Source organism: Pelophylax lessonae, assembly GCF_965119305.1.
Source record: "Pelophylax lessonae genome assembly, chromosome: 11".
Classification (NCBI taxonomy): domain Eukaryota; kingdom Metazoa; phylum Chordata; class Amphibia; order Anura; family Ranidae; genus Pelophylax; species Pelophylax lessonae.
The window spans coordinates 208382858-208399993 of NC_138778.1; the positions used below are offsets into that span (position 1 = coordinate 208382858).

General features: G+C 44.6%; 1 protein-coding gene across 2 annotated transcripts in view; it reads right to left on the reverse strand.

Moving 5' to 3' along the window:
- Positions 1 to 2476: 2476 nt before the first annotated feature.
- SLC2A4RG (SLC2A4 regulator) overlaps positions 2477 to 17136 on the reverse strand; it is a 29647-nt gene continuing 14987 nt past the window's right edge. The window contains exons 2-9 of one of the 2 annotated variants that reach the window (XM_082271540.1): positions 16038 to 16111; positions 11576 to 11781; positions 11391 to 11491; positions 11051 to 11303; positions 10189 to 10287; positions 6435 to 6518; positions 3095 to 3177; positions 2477 to 2872 (exon numbers count right to left, since the gene is read on the reverse strand). In XM_082271540.1, coding sequence (XP_082127666.1) covers positions 2761 to 2872; positions 3095 to 3177; positions 6435 to 6518; positions 10189 to 10287; positions 11051 to 11303; positions 11391 to 11491; positions 11576 to 11781; positions 16038 to 16111 — 1012 coding nt within the window. In that variant the 3' untranslated portion in view covers positions 2477 to 2760. The remainder of the gene's footprint in view (positions 2873 to 3094; positions 3178 to 6434; positions 6519 to 10188; positions 10288 to 11050; positions 11304 to 11390; positions 11492 to 11575; positions 11782 to 16037; positions 16112 to 17136) is intronic. The other variant, XM_082271541.1, reaches the window with a different exon arrangement.

The following is a 17136-nucleotide window of genomic DNA, read 5'->3' on the forward strand; positions in this document are numbered from 1 at the left end:
AGCTCCCTCAGACCAAGTGACCTCACAGGATCAGGCCTGCCAGCTCCCTCAGACCCAGTGACATCACAGGATCAGGCCTGCCAGCTCCCTCAGTCCCAGTGACATCACAGGATCAGGCCTGCCCGCTCCCTCAGACCAAGTGACCCCACAGGATCAGGCCTACCAGCTCCCTCAGACCCAGTGACATCACAGGATCAGGCCTCCCAGCTCCCTCAGTCCCAGTGACATCACAGGATCAGGCCTGCCCGCTCCCTCAGACCAAGTGACCTCTCAGGATCAGGCCTACCAGCTCCCTCAGACCCAGTGACATCACAGGATCAGGCCTGCCCGCTCCCTCAGACCCAGTGACATCACAGGATCAGGCCTACCAGCTCCCTCAGACCCAGTGACATCACAGGATCAGGCCTGCCAGTTCCCTCAGACCCAGTGACATCACAGGACCAGGCCTGCCAGCTCCCTCAGACCCAGTGACATCACAGGATCAGGCCTGCCAGCTCCCTCAGTCCCAGTGACATCACAGGATCAGGCCTGCCCGCTCCCTCAGACCAAGTGACCTCACAGGATCAGGCCTGCCCGCTCCCTCAGACCAAGTGACCTCACAGGATCAGGCCTGCCCGCTCCCTCAGACCAAGTGACCTCACAGGATCAGGCCTGCCCGCTCCCTCAGACCAAGTGACCTCACAGGATCAGGCCTGCCCGCTCCCTCAGACCAAGTGACCTCACAGGATCAGGCCTGCCCGCTCCCTCAGACCAAGTGACCTCACAGGATCAGGCCTGCCCGCTCCCTCAGACCCAGTGACATCACAGGATCAGGCCTACCAGCTCCCTCAGACCCAGTGACATCACAGGATCAGGCCTGCCAGTTCCCTCAGACCCAGTGACATTGCAGATTCAGACCTAGCTCCCTTGAAACCAGTGACATCACTGAATCAACCCAATCAGCTACCTCAGTCAGTGGCATCACCAATCCCCAGCATAAAGTACTGCCTAACCGCCTTTATACAGAAAAAGGAGTTTCGAAACCAGCTTTTGCACAGTAAGCTGCCTGAAGTTATTCTTCCTTGTCTGGCATCCTTTAAAGCAGCCTCTCAAACCTTCTACTCCAGAGGACAGGTCCCAGTGAACCTATCTAAAATTATATCATCGGGGATCAGAGGGAAGAACGCCACTCTTACAGACAGCTAAAAAGATCATTGGTGTCATGCCACTGGCTCCGCTTTGGACCCAGAATTATGCAGGCACCATTAGATGGAGGTCAAATCGGGTACAGGTTAAGGAACCCTGAGCACCTTATGGAGGTTGAGGATGGTTGCTTGAAAGTGTATTTAAAGCCAAAGCCCTTTAAAGTGTGTGTAATGCTCTGTCAGGTTTTTCGTTTTGCTGTCTGTGTCCCATGTGGGAGCTTTCCCTCCACTTCCTATTCCAGAGACTCAACAGGAAGTAAAAGAAAATCTCTCCAAAGAAGGGAAATATCCTGGGACAGGTATTCCCCCCCCCCCCCCCCCCAATTGGACGTTTTCCCTTCTATTCCTGTTCCCAAGATAACTCCAAGAATTTAGGATTTCCCATTTCTTTCTGTACAGTAACTATGGGGGTGGGGGTTATTTACTAAAGCTGATGCAGCTCTGCATAGTAACCAATAGGCTTCCAGGTTTTATTGTCAAAGCTTAACTGAACAAGCTGAAGTTTAAAGCTGATTGGTTACTATGCACAGCTGCACCAGATGCGGAGTGCTCCAGGTTTAGGTAATCTCCAACGGTTAAACGGAGAGGGTGAGGGGGGACACAGACACCAATAATAACCTGACAAGGGCTCTAACACCTCATCACTCCATCCAAAACAAAAAAATAAATAGATTAAAAAATTGCTGGCTTGTCACACACTTTAAACATTTAAATCTGCTCTGATTCCTTGATGAGCAGATTGGTCTGCACTATGCAGACATATCTTGTGGCTTACACGTTAAAAACACAGCGGCATCCAGTTTTGGGTCTATATACCCCTTTAAAAAGGAATATTCAGCAAAGCAGTGGTCTAATACTCAACAGCCAGCTCCGAGTGTTTTACAGTCAAATCAGAACAATAAAAAAAATGAACACTGATTGGCTGCAATGGATCACTGCACTGCTGAATAAGCCCTCCTTGTGCCATGAAGGTACACCTGTCACATGATCAGCTAGGCTAGTGATGTCACAAGGAAAATCTCGAGTGACATCACGGCTTCCGTCATTGTATGCAAGCAACAGGTATTCTTTAAAATTCATCCCTTGCTTCTGAATACTTTACCTACCCCCCCCCCCCCAAAATCAAAAACCCACCCACGCACCCTGTCCACAGAGCATCCCCAAAGTGCAAAGCAAAAGTGCAGCGAGAGTTTAACACCGCCCTACAAAACGGGAAGAAACACAAAATTTAAAAACACGCCTCATCCCCCACCCTTCCCTGTTATTCCCCCCCCCCCCCTCCCTCCAACACATCTCACGATTAAAAAAAAAAAAATTCATTCTCTTCTTTCTCACCAACAGTCCACAAGCAGGAACCTCAGGAATTTGCAGGGCGCTACCTGAAGAAGGCTCCTATTGAGCACGACCGTCTCCTGTGTCCAGCTCCAGACCGTGGAGAAAAAACAAAAATACAATCCATTTATAAAAATATCAGCTGTATCACAAGTGTCCTGAATCAAATTCTTGCTGGGAACAGAGCTGAGGCAGCTCAGGTGGTACCCCCTAGGGGGCAGTTGAGGTGAAGTGATTGTACTCATCAGTCTATGAACCTTTGGCAGGCCTTCTTCCAGCGGCAGGCGGTGCACCACATCTCCTTGCGCTCCATTCCGTATACCTTGCGGCACTTCTTGGCTTCCCCTCGTGGCTTCCTGGGGAAGAGGAAGAAGGGGGGTCGCCCTGGATCAGAGGCTGGCCTCTGCTAAGCTAACACATATTCCTACGACAACTTGCCGGACACGCGAAAAGCAAAAGATTCACAGATCAGCTGAAACATCAACACGATGGGTGACACCACAACACTGAACAGCGAGCCCTCAGGCACGCGGCAACACACATCACAGAGAGACAGATGGGAGAGGGGTGACGCTCACCGTGTCCCGGGCATTTGCTTGGGATTGGGAGTAGCGGTCAGGATCTGCGGCCTTTTCTCTCCGATACTCAGCGTTGGGCGGACCTACAGGAGGGGTTCAGAATGTGTGTTAGGTTAGTTTTAGGTTGAAACTCATTTCACATTCTTACTACTTCAGTCAGACGGGTGTCCCAGAAATATTCATAACAGCAAAGTACATGTCCCCTGACCTGGTGTCCCTACCGCTAAAAAATCTGCCCATAATTTCAAATCTGTATCCCAAATAAAGTTATTGTTGGAAAAGAAATAACCCAACAAAAAGGACATATTTGTTAACCACTTGCCTACTGGGCACTTTTACCCATTTCTGGCCCAGGTTGATTTTCAGCTTTCAGTGCTGTCACACTTTAAATGACAATTGCGCGGTCATGCAGCACTGTACTCATATGACTTTTTTCTCACACAAATAGAACTTCATTTGGTGGTATTTTTGGCAAGAAACACCAAAAACTTTTGAAAAACACAAAAACAAAAATTGTTGGTTTCAAAATTATAAAAGTTTTGCATACAAGTAACCTTTCTTCTTCACTGATGTGCGCTGATGGGCACCAATAGGTGGAACTGATGGGCACTCATGAGGCAGCACTGATAAGCACTAATGAGGCAGCACTGATAAGCACTAATGAGGCAGCACTGATAAGCACTGATAAGCAGAACTGATGGGCACCGATAAGGCAGAACTGATGATGCGGCACTGGTAATCAGCACACTGATGATCAGTGCCCTGAACATCAGTGCAGATGTCCCCTTTCAAACTACCTGGGTACTGGCTCTCGCGTCACACTGTGACAGCATGAGGAAAGGACTGCCGATAACCGGCAAGTGTATTTACATTGTGGTCAGCTGTGATCGGACACAGCTGATTATGTGGTAAAGAGGGGCTGTGAATGGCCCTTTATCCTGAACTGTGAACAGCTGTGTCTGAAGGGCACAGCAATAACAGAGCGCACTGGGTGGGTGCCGCAGGGGGCGCGATCAGGGGAGATCATCATAAGATGCCCTCTCAGAACTGGCCGACCGCGATGTGGCTGTCATTTTGCTATAGCGCAGTCAGCAGCCTGTATTCCAATGCTGTGTAGACAAATATACACCAATCTACCATAAAATAATGACCACTGACACACAAAATGAATAAACCTTGACTATTTTTTTTTTACAAATCAAGCAAAGCGGCAAGTGAACATGCTGTCCCTAAAATTGATGTGCTGAAAGGAAAAATCGGCAAGCATAAGATTTCAGTGACTTTGACAAGGGCCAAATTCTTATGGCAAGTTATCGGTGTTAAAGCAACTCCCCAACTACGGCTCTTGTGGGATGTTCTCGGTTTGCAGTGGTCAGGATCGACTAAAAGTGGTCCAAGGAAGAAAAACTGGCAAACAGGTAACAGGGTCATGGACGCCCAAGGCTCATTGATGCAAATGAAGAGCAAAAGCTGACTTGTTTAGTTTGATTCAATAGAGGAGCTACTGGAGCTCAAATTGCTGAAACAGTAAATGCTGGTTCCTATAGAAAGGTTTGAGCCTCATAGGTTTGAGCCTCATACACAACAAACTGTGATGCACTGTGTTCTGTGTAGCCGCAAACCAGTCAGGGTGCCCATGCTGACCCGTGTCCACAGACAAAAGTGCTACAACGGGCACGTGAGCATCAGAACTGAATCCAAAGCAACAGAAGAAGGTGGCCTGGTCTGATGAATCACCTTTTCTTTTACATCATGTGGATGGCTGGTTGCACGTGAGTCACTTGCCTGGGGAAGAAATGGCTCTAGGATGCACTAAGGGAAGAAGGCAAGCTGGCAGAGTCAGAAATCACAGCATATCTATCGTTCAGATGTCTAGCAGAGTCCACGCCTCGAAGGGTCCCAGCCATTTTGAGGGAAAACGGGGGAGCTACTAAATATGTGATGGTGGTCATAACGTTATGTCTGATTGGTGTATAAGTGGATAAGTGCTAGCTGGGAAGACGGGGGACTAACAATACACGGCCCACTATCAGCATTTGGATCTACATTTGTTTTTCCTTACATGTAATCGGTTAGTGTACAAACACCTTGGTCCAGCACTACTGGAGGACTCTGCTCCTTCCTCTATCTAACCCTCCTCTCCTGAAATAGTCTGCACTGCTGGAAGACTGCTCATTCCTCTATCTAACCCTCCTCTCCTGAAATACTCTGCACTGCTGGAGGACTCTGCTGCTTCGTCTAACTCTCCTCTCCTGAAATACTCTGCAATGGTTGAGGACGCTGCTCCTTCCTCTAAAGCCCCGTACACACGTACCAATTGTCGGCCGTAAATATTCGGCCGACGACCGATTGTAGGCCTGTTAGTATGATGCTTCCGACAGCCGACAGCGCACTTTCGGCCGAAAAGAATCAGTCGTGTAGGCATTAAAATTTTTGTTGGCGAACACCAGAACGGCCGATTGTTCGCCAGTCAGTACAGAATTCGGCTGACAATCGACTGGGCATGCTCAGAAAAGAAAAAAAAAACACGGAAAGTTAACCATCACATGACATCACTTCTGCAGTCGGCTGCTGTTGGCCAACAAAATTCATGTGCAGTTTTTTGCAGTTTTCAACAGACACGACAGCCCTGGACAAAAGACGGCCGATCGTTCGGCCGACGATCGGTACGTGTGTACGGGGCTTTACTCTCCTCTCCTGAAATCTCTGTACTGCTGGCGGACTCGGCTCCTTCCTCCATCAAACCCTCCTCTCTGGAAATCTCTGTACTGCTGGAGGACTCCTATTGCTATAAAATGGTCTGCGGCTTCTCATTTTCCTTTACCACAAAGTCTAAAGAGCTGCTACTTCTAACTTCTCATTATAAAAATACAAATCCTCTGGATGTGGAGGCTATTAAAGCCGGCCGTAGATGGGAGAATCCCTCCCGCTGAGCTATTGTGTTCTCCCAGCACACAGTGATTATTGCTAGCAGCTATACCTCCTGGCAATAATCACATGAAAAAGACAGACAAGCTGGTTGTAATCCAGGTTGATTGATCTATCAACTTGGGTACAATCAGCCTGCCCATACATGGTTTGAATCTGGGCTGAACCGGTGGAGATTAGAACAGTCTATGGCCAGCTTAACTAGCTTTTATAGTTGCTGGTTCAAAACAAGTACCACAGATCAGTGGTTACTGGTTGCATATTTGTTCTGAGCTTGGGACTCATATTATATAATATATTATATATACACACACACACACACACAGCACAAATAACTCTTAACCACCTAGTAGTTATGCTTTAGCCTCTTAGCTACCATTAAAAACCAATAGTGGGAAAATATAACACTTACTGTAGGTGCCTTGATGAGCAGTGGCGGAGGCTGCCAGGACAGGCTCATCTTCGGTGTCACAGAAACATTGATGGGAGAGGGAGCCTGCCGACAAATTAAAGAAAAAGGAAAATTAAATTAACAATAATGCTAGAATGGTCATCAAGCTGCCTACCTTCCTAAAAAACAAAAAGATGGCCAACTCTGTCAGATACAGAATCATTAAAGGATAAGCTCATCTTTCTACAAAAATAATAAATGCAAATCTTTTTGCAGGTAAAAAAAAATGTGCATTTAATATTATTTGTATTATGTGCCTGTAAAGCACTGCACCGATGATTAGCGGATCGCTGGAGCCATGCAGGGCTCCTGTGCACTGTCAGTGTATCTGTCCGCCTGTACATCCCGTGCGGGTAAAGCTGGATACACACTATACTTTTGTTGTTAGATTTCCTATAGATTTACCTTCAACTATGTACTACAAGGGCCTGCCTGATTGCATACTAATTGAAAGTGTTTAGGTTTGACCTCATATTATATGGTTTTGGTAAATCTAAAGGAAAAAATGTAAAGAAAATTGTATAGCGTGTATCCAGCTTTAGTCGATACTCCCTAATAGGAAGACAAACTACCACAGTGCTCTACAGCGCCATACTAATTCATTAATAAGTACAAGCCGACAGCCGCTAAGTCTGTCGGGACTTGTAGTTCATTCATACAGAGAGCTGTGTGTATGACAGTGGATGGCGGCTGCAGCACTGGGAACAGGTTACATGTTCCACCCTAAAACCAGGTGGAACATGCAACATGTTCCCCAAAGGTGAACTTATCCTTTAAAGTGGTTTTAAAGCCAGAAGTCATCCCCCCTTGTAATTACCTGAGCCTGATATCAACCCAGCACTGTGCACAAGAGCAGGATAGCTGCTCTCGCTCTCTTCTCACTGGCTCTAACACAGCAGAGACAGCCCATTGGCTCCTCCTGCTGTCACTTACAGCCAGAGTGCAGAGAGTGGGAGACGGGTCCGAGCCACACTGTGTGCGTCAATTGACGCACAGGACGCTGTTGGGGAGCAAACAGCTTGCAATGGAGGAACTCAGCAGGGGACCCCAGAACAGCCAGGGAACGAGGGAGCCAGGGGTGCCAGCGGGGGAGCCCAGAAAAGAAGGATCGGGGCTGCTCTGTGCAAAACCATTGCACGGGGCAGGTAAGTAGAATATGTTATTTAATAAAAAAAAAAAAAAAAAAAAAAAAACACCACAACAACTTTACAATCACTTTAGGTTTTAAGGGAGACATGCAACTTGAGAATTGACAGGCATAACAGTGACTGGGATAGCGGGCAAGACAAACACAGAAGGAACTAAAGTGAAAAAGCAGGAAATCACACACCTAAGTAGTGCGAGAGCTAACAAATTAAACTATGAACTTAATTAAACTCCAACTAAGGTGTGCGAGTGGCATACTAGTGCTACCTTGCTTTAGTAAGCTAGAAGGCATTACTAGCAGCAAAGGAAAATCATTATGTTTATTATTTAGCGCTAAGAGGATCTACAGCCCTTTAACCTTTTTCGCTGCCAGGCCCTGCACTCCACTTTTAAACCCAGCTGGCCAACCCATTCTTGCAATTTTTCCATTGCAGCCTTCAGAGTTTGTAAAAGACCCCCAAACCATATATTTTCTGAAAGCACGTGACCATTTTAAGGCCCTGCGATATTTCGCACAAATGTTTTTTAAAGCAACATTTTTACTGAAAATACACTAAAAACATTATTACGGTAGCAGATAAAAAAAAAGCAACATTTTACACAATTCCTGCTATGGATCACTATTGATCACAAGGAGTGCAGTTTGTTCTGCACTCCTGTGATCAGTTCTCAGCAGACAGCGGGCTGAAGCCGCTGCTGGCTGACGTCCACTGTCAAGGCTTGGGAAAGTTTGTGACCATATGGTCGGGATCCGCATACAAGCCTGGACCAACACTCTGGGCTCAGCCTCTCAGTGAGCCGCATCCACAGCCGAGTGCTCCACTAAACACGGGGGGAATGCACAGCAGACAACGGTGACTGACAGTAACCAGCTCTCTGCTGAATCCACCTTGGCAAGTGTGATTCTGCATTTAAAACAAAATCTCCCTTCTTTTAACCTGTACTAGTGAGTTAATAAACAACAAATATTTGTAAATTTTAAATTGCGCATTTTTACGAAATGTTACAAATCGAGCGTACGCAAAAATGTAAATATCCAAATTTCTCCAAGAATAAAAAGAGGGTGCTACTGATTTTAAGGCCCTGCAATATTTGCGCAAATGTCAAAACAGTATTTAAACTGAAAGTACACTATCATCATTATTAGCAGATATATAAATACAGCAAATTTTACAAAAATTCCTTCTAAATTTCTTTTAAATCTAAACCTGTATTGAGTTCATAAATAACAAATATTTGTAAATTTTAAACTGTGCCTTTTTGTGAAATGGTGAAAATAGAACATATGCAAAAACTCTCTAAAAATCTGGAGGTTTTCATTTTTAACTTAAAGCTTTCAGAGTTTGTAAAAGACCCAACCCCAAATATTTTCTGAAAGCACATGACCTGTAGAATAAAAAAAGAAGGTTCTACTAATTTTTAAGCCCTTGCAATATTTGCGCAAACATTTATGAAATCGCTATTTTCACAAAAAAAAAAAAAAAAAAAAAAAACACACTAAAATCCCTATTTGCACATATAAAACACATGATAACTTCCTACTAAGGCCTCGTGCAAATGTGGTATACTTAAGCTTACACCCATGGAAGGCTGGGTTTACCTGCACAGGGACGCACCGGTGGTCTGTGCAATCTTGTGCAAGCAGTTCTATTAATGTCAGTTGGAACGTAGCAGCTGCAAGGACAGACCTGACAACTGTATGGGTGTAGGTGCAAGGCCCCAAATACAGAAAGTGGGGGTCCAGGGACATGCAGCCACATGGATGTCAAGTCAGAACAGTGGCTGTGTCCATGCAGCAGCTGCATTCCAAATAATATGGATGGGACTGCCTGCACAGGAATGCACTGAAAATCTGTTCATCCCTGTGCAGCTAAACACGTCCTCACTGTAGTATGACCCGCACGAACTAAGCCTTAGGCCTTGTTTACACTTGCAGTTGTGGGGGGTAGCAAAAATGCACGATTAACGTGCAACCACTCCCAATAAACTGCATGCAATGCACGCAGTTGCAGTGCATTTGTCGGGAAAATGGGGTTAACACAAGTGGTAAGGAGGCATCAAATATTTTGACATTTTTTTTTTGGGGGGGGGCTTTGGAGAGACATCAGAGGTCTAAACAGACTCCTAATGTCAATTTTTTGAGACAGAGAAAGGGACTGCAGACCATCCTGTTCTCTGCAACCTGGGCTGCACTGTAATGAAATAGGAGTCTGTACAGACTCCTATTCATTCACAAACTGACACATAGTAAAAACAGTTTACAGTGCAAGAGGGGAGGAAGCAGCTGTTGAGAAGTAGAGAGGCAGCGATGGTTTGGTTAGCAGCTCATCAATAGCTTTGATTAGCTGCTAATCAAAGCTATTGCTTTCTTCAGCAGTATCTGCTGAACATTTCTGCTACAAGTTCGTGGTCACTCCTGTGATCCATATTAGTACAGCCTCCTTTAATTTTGCTCAGATACACACAAGATTTTTTTTTAGTGCAAACGTGAATGTGTATTAAAGTGTTACTAAACCCACAACAGTAAAACCAGTCTGTATATGCAGTAAAGCATGCTTGTTATACTCACTGTGGAACCTAAGGGGTTAATCCTCCGCATTGTGTACAAAGGCTGTTTGATCCTGTCTTCTCTGATCCTCCCCTTCTTCCATTGTCCCCAATCCATCTCCTGATAAGACAGAGCCTTTGAAGTCACCACGCTGCGCATGCTCAGTTTGGTGTGTATTGCTAAAGTTTTTTTTTTCTTGGGGAGGGTGCATGTGATCAGCACAGGGCCAATCAGCACTGTCCAGACAGAGGGTCAGAGGTCCTGCAGTCTCAGAGTAGAATGAAAACTTCTCCTACAAGCTTCAACCAGACACTGATAGAAGTCACAAGACTGCTATATACTGCCGATGAGAAAAGGTATTTAGCAGTTTATATTTACTAAAATAATTACATTTCCATGTTCTGTGTACTGTGGGGGATCAGATATAGTGAACGCAGGCTCCTGGGTTTAGTAACACTTTAAGGTGTATTATGTAAGAAAAGCTCTTTTGTTTGATTTTCCTGATTTAGTTTAAATTTTGTTACTGTGGCGTGTCCCTGACTTCAAGGCAAAGCCTTGCCAAATGGAAATATGAATTACAAGGCATTTCTTTGTGTCTTTCAGAGGCGCCATGGTAAGCCAATGCCAGACTTTCCAGCCCATACAATGATGGCATCACCTACATGGATAGAGTTTTCCATAATACAGAATAAAGGAATACTTGGTTACATCAGCTATTAAAATTTGACACCTTTGTTATAGCCTTAAGGGAGAGGACAGAGACAGTTTAGAGTAATAAAAACAAAACAAGTCATGCCATTGGAGTCCAGGGGATATCCGGGTTAGACCTAAATATATAAAAAGTACAAAAATATTATTACGAATTGCAAATATAAAAACTTACCTGGTAAGCATGGTCAGTGTGCACATGGCACAGTGTGCTAGGTGCTGATAGGCTGAGTGGGGAGATTAGGGGCAGCTCTGTGCTGTTGGCTGCTCCAAGGGACCCTGGACAGAGGAAGGGTGGGGGGCCGGTGGTGGTGGGCGACGTGGGAGTCAAGCTGGACAGCCCGTCTGTCAGTGTGTCCACATTAACATCCATTTCTGTGTAGTAAAAGTCCTCCTCCCCATCGTTGTGTCCCTGCTCTCCGCAGCGCCTGCAGGAGTCAAACAACAGCGTGCTTCACCAAATGGACGCTAATCAACACAGCCAGGTCAGGCCGAGAGCAGGCGCTCAAACTTACCCCAAGTGTACCGCCCGGATGTGCTTCTGGATGGCCGTAGATGTGCTGAGAACTTTCCCACAATTTTTCCACAGGCAGCGGAACATGAGACGTCCTGAATTCTGTTGAAAACACAGAAAAGAGCCTAAGTTCCAACTAGCCAACAACAACCATGGGAAAATGATCTTAAAAGAAAAAAGCCCCACCTTTCTCTTTCGGGGGGTGGGGTCACCAAACAGGAAGTGGGTGGTGTCAGAATCCTCGAGGCCAGCGTCGGAATGGGCAGACAAGGGGGCATTATTCAGAGGAGGAGACGGCGTGGTGGGGAAGGAAGTGTAAAAGTCACAGCCATTGGAAGCACCAGAGCTATACGTGAGGATGGAGCTCACCGCACAGGCCTCGCTGAGACTTCCTACAAGGAAAACAAAAACGTGGAAATAGAAAGCTCTAAATCAATGCAAAACCATACTGAAAAGTGTATATTTACATAGCGCACACACAAAAAAAGAAAAAAAAAAACTTACCTAAGATACAGTACTATAGAATATGTAAAAATGCAATAATATATATTGAAAACAAAAAAAAATATTATATATATATATATATATATATATATATATATATATATATATATTTTTTTTTTTTTTTTCTTAGCAGTGGCCCTAGAGAACAAGATGGTGGGTGTTACAAATTTTTATGTTTTTTGAGAGAATGTAAAAAATGATGTCACTCCAAGTAAATAAAAAACCCAACATGTCACACTTTAAAGTTGTGTACGCCTCGTGGAACAGCACCAAAATATGGTACCTAAAAATCTCCATAGGCAAAGCTTTAAAAGCCTTTACAGGTTACCAGTTTAGAGTTACACAGGAGTTCTGGTGATTGAGTTATTGTTCTTGCTCTGACTTTTGCAGCGATACCTCACAAGTGTGGTGCGATCTCTGTTTACATATGTATGCTTGACCTATGTGCACGTTCGCATTTGCTCATGAGCATGAGGGGTTGGGGATGCTTTAATTTTTTTATTTTATTTAAATGTTTTTCTTAAAACTGTAGCTTTAATTTTTTTTCTGATCAACTTTATCGCTATGACAATGGACACCCCTCGTGATAACATGGGCCATGACAGGTCCTCTTTATGGACAGTCTTTCGGCCTCCAAAGACTCCGATCAAACCCGACACTGGTTTGATCAGATGCTACATAAGCCACTCATGGCTTGTCAACAAACAAACTAGGGATGCACCGATCAGACTTTTTTGGTCCCGATACCGATCTTTTGCTTTGTGAAATCGCCGATCCCGAGTCCGATCCGGAAGTACTGTTTTGTGAGCTTATAACAAAATAATACTTCCGGATCGGTATCGGCAGATACCTTATATAATTGTGCATTCAAAATCTAAAATGTCATGGGTTTAGTCTTTAAGAGGTTAAACTTCCCTCCTCCGGCAGACGGAACGAAAAGATACATTGTAATCATTGTGTTTACTTAACTGGGAGAGTTGAAAGGCATTTGCAGGAGGCTCTTTTTTTCTTTGACAGCCTCTCTCTGCTCCCTCACAAGCTATAAAGATCAAAACCGGATCGGCCCGTGGATCTGTTAATTTTACCGATCCCCCGATCCAGCTATTTTGCCCGTATCGGGGCCGATATCCGATCCGAATATCGGATCGGTGCATTCCTAAAACAAACCAAATCCGTTCCCTCCACTCCTCCTAGGGAATGCGACCGAAGCAGTAGCATCATTACCGGGCTCCCCGATCAGACGAGAGAGCCCAATAAAAGTGGAGGCAGTGGAAGAGGGGATCTGCCTTTCGCCACCTGTAGAAGTGGTCATGTGGCTGTATAGAGAGAATCACCTCCTGAAGATTTTGATACTGGGATGGTGCCTGTAGCTACAGGCATCATCCCGGTATAATCACAAACTCTATGAAGTCATAAAATAGCTGGTATATTATATTGATCTAAATTGGTCCTTCTATCCTCCCCATTCTACACGCCACCCTGGAACAAAATCTCACTCACAAAAAAAATAGGAACACCACAAACCTGCTGCTTAGATTAGGTCTGGAATCATGCACACAGAGGTCAATAGCAAAACAGGAAGCGGAAAGGACTGTTTCCTGGGATACCTCTTTTTCCACAGAAGCAGCAGGTCTCTTGAGCCGGAGGGTCTGAACTACGATGACCATTTTAGGACATTCTTTCTCCAACTTCTTTCAATTTCAGCCAGCTGACCAATGAAATTCCATCTTTTCCACTAAACATTGAATGGATTAGTGCCGAACCCCGGATGTGATCGTAATTTCTTAGTTACATTGGTCCAGCTTGGACTAATTTAAGTACGCATATATGTTATGGAAATTAGAGCATAGAAATTCGCTAGATGCGCTGAAAAGCGCAATTGTGGATATTAATATGTGCCAAGCACCATTAATTCCTTGTACTGAAAAGTACAACGTACAGCTCTTTAGTATAAAGTTATCCTAGCTCGCTCGGCGGCAAACAGAGAGACAGACACATGCTGTATCCCGGTCGATGTCCATAGTAGCAGTCCTGCTTAAGGCAGCACTAGTGTTTATTTTAAAGTCAGAGAACAAAAGGGGTTTACAGGGGTGGTGGTGTCAATACAAACAATCACAGACATGTACAGACATGTATACTTTCAAAAGTAAAATAGGAAAGGGGACTGTATGTTTATAGAGAAACCTGACCGTGTGCATGAGATTCCAACTGTTCCAAAAGTGAAAGCGAAACAATGCACTATTCTGCCAAACCTTATCGTGGATTAGAATGGACTCAGCCACACCAATTCATAAGCATGCACTCCCGTCATAACCTGTTAGAGTGAATCCTATATAATATAGTAATAAAAACCATATTTGATAGTGACCATGCTACTCATCCAGTGAATGAGACTTTATCTGCAAAGGACAATAGCAGCAGTATTTCAATCATGCAGATCAAGCATAACAGAAAGCTGCCAGCCATTAATCCTGGCAAAAGGGCAGATATTATCAAAATGATAAGAATTCCACATCACAAAACTATCACCGTCAGTGAATACCGGGGCCCCGGCTGGCTGATATACATTTGTGCGGTGGAGTTTGACCTGCACTGCCATAGATCCGGACGGGCACCGCCGATAGGGATGATCAGGCTACAAGTAGCGTGCAGTCTCTACTTAATGGAAGGTTTCCACAATTACAGGTATTTCCTCAAGGCCAGTTAAAGCAATATTCGCTGTGCATAGCGATTACCGGTGAACTGACACTTGTAGACATAATGGCAATTTAACTAAAAATGCATCCTAAAGAAATGTCCAAATAAAATTTCCACAACATATATTATTTGAGCTTGCATTGGGTCTAAATAGAATTTGCGCTAGTTTTTTATATTTTTCAACATATATGATACCTGAGGGACTGCTGGGAGAGCCAACAATCACTGTAGTAAGTGGTGCTACTACATCAATCTCCGCTTTCCTCTTGGACATGTGCAGAGTAGCTGCCCCACGGTATACTGTCAACGGGGGGGGGGGTCACCACCATTCACATGGTGGCAGGTGGCTGCGGCATTGTTGCATACTGTCCACAGGGGGTATCTTGCTCGGCACCACCGCCATTTACAGAAAGCCTTTTATTTATTTTTTTAACAAATAAAATTAATTCTGTTTGGACAAGGTGCAGAGATGGGACAGTGACATCACAGTCTCCATCTTGTCCAATCAGAGAACTCCTTGTATTCATTGAAAAAAAATACAAGGCTTTCTGTGAATGGCGGTGGTCCTGAGCAAGAGATCCCCTGTGGACAGTATGCAATACTGCAGCCACAAAACCCAGGAGATCGTGGCCATCACTGCAAAAGCGCTCACTACTACAGTGGCTGTCAAGCTTCAACAGCAACCCATCAGATATCAAATATGCATACTTATATTGGTCCAAGCTGGACAACGGTAACCATGTAAGTAACCACTTGGCGCCAGCGCTTCCTGGTCCTTTAGGGCAGTGGTCCTCAACCCTGGTCCTCAGGGCCCACTAACAGGCCAGGTTTGCAAGATAACTGAAATACATCCCAGGTGATATCATTTGCTGCTCAGTGATTGCAGTACTCTAGTCTGCATCTCCCCAAGGTAATAGTTGAAATCTGGCCTGTTAGTGGGCCCTGAGGACCGGAGTTGAGGACCACTGCTTTACGGGGTTTCAAATGCCAGGAGGTGGGGGTTTATCATGATGTGACTGCCCTGATTGGATGTCACAGTGGCGACATGTTCGGAAAGCTCCTGATCACAAGTAGTGGCCTGTAACTATGCTGGGAGTGTGCAGGGTGCACCCTCTTGTTTTTTTTTTTTTACATTCTGGTATGCAAATATGCGGCCTCTCTGTGTCAAGGCCCACCCACTGAGAGGCCACATATTTGGGTTCTGTTGGCACCAAGGAGTTAAGATCCTACCTGGAGTTCAGCTTTAACACCAGGCTGCACCCACAGCTTCCCACAGTGGACTCTGATACCCATCTTTGCCGAGTGCTAGCAGCCTTGGGGCAATGCTGAATGCAACTTCTGGATCAAAGTGGTGAACGCTCTTTATTAAGATAGAGTGGAGAAGTCAGGGGCTATGACACAGTTTGCAGGGAGTAGATAACAATGGAAGTGAGCTAGATAGATGTACCTGCTCCAGCTCCCAGCGCCATGGGACCCGAGGACAAGCTAGTGAGTGCGGCTGCTGCGATTGCCTCATCCAACCTACAAAGAAATGAGAAAGATTTTACTAATCAGTCCTTGAAAAGGAAAAAAAAAAAAAAAAATCAATTATCTAATTAACACACCCAGAAAGTGAAATCCACCCCCATACCCTCCATGTGCTATTTCTTTCCAGAGGTGTAAGTAGTACTGTGCATAAGGCCAGCTTGTTCTGTAAATGAAGCTCAGAAGCAGTGGCTATGGGGGAGGGAGAGCACACTGCACGTGCATGGGGTTTTGAACAAGGGAGGTTACTTGCTATTGTGATCCTGGGGGGGGGAGCACTGAACGCATGCTATGTCCTGGCTTCTAAGCAGAATGGGGCTGGCTAATCCCTTACAGTGGGAGTTTTTTGGCCAGGCTTTGGGGGTACCTACAGGTATTAAACTAAGAAAAACTTTAGGCTGAGCTGTATATTATAACCTAATGGGACCCCTTGACTGAAAAGTCAATTTTATTGAAAAGGTGAACTTAGCCTTTAGCAGGATAAGTTAATCTTTTATTACAAATGTATAAAGTGTGGTTCCTGCGCTATCTTGGAAGGGTTTCGCTAATCACCCTAATGCTGCTAGTACATTAACTGATACCAAATAAAACAGTATGAGCATATAGTGTAAGAGGGGTTGTACTGCGCTTTAGGAATTGCTCAACCAGAAATTCAGGTAAAACTTTGGTTATACATTCACTCTTCTCTGATCACAAATAATAAAATACTTCTTCCATTATTGATCCATAAAAAAATAAAATAAAAACAATATATGTACCGGTATATTTCATCAACAGTGAATTTCCGTGATATTGATATCTTAAAGTGCTAATGTGACTATTTATCTATGTAAAAAGGTGAAGAGGGTTGTTATCGTGCTCCAAAGTGGTTAATGTGCATCAGATAATATCCGTATCTTTATACTGTTAATTACAAACGTGCTATTGTTCCAATTATAATAAATTATGAAGTGCTTTTATCATATAAAGTGAACCAGTGCATAAATCAATACACATTGAAAATGCTAATATTCCTGTTCTCA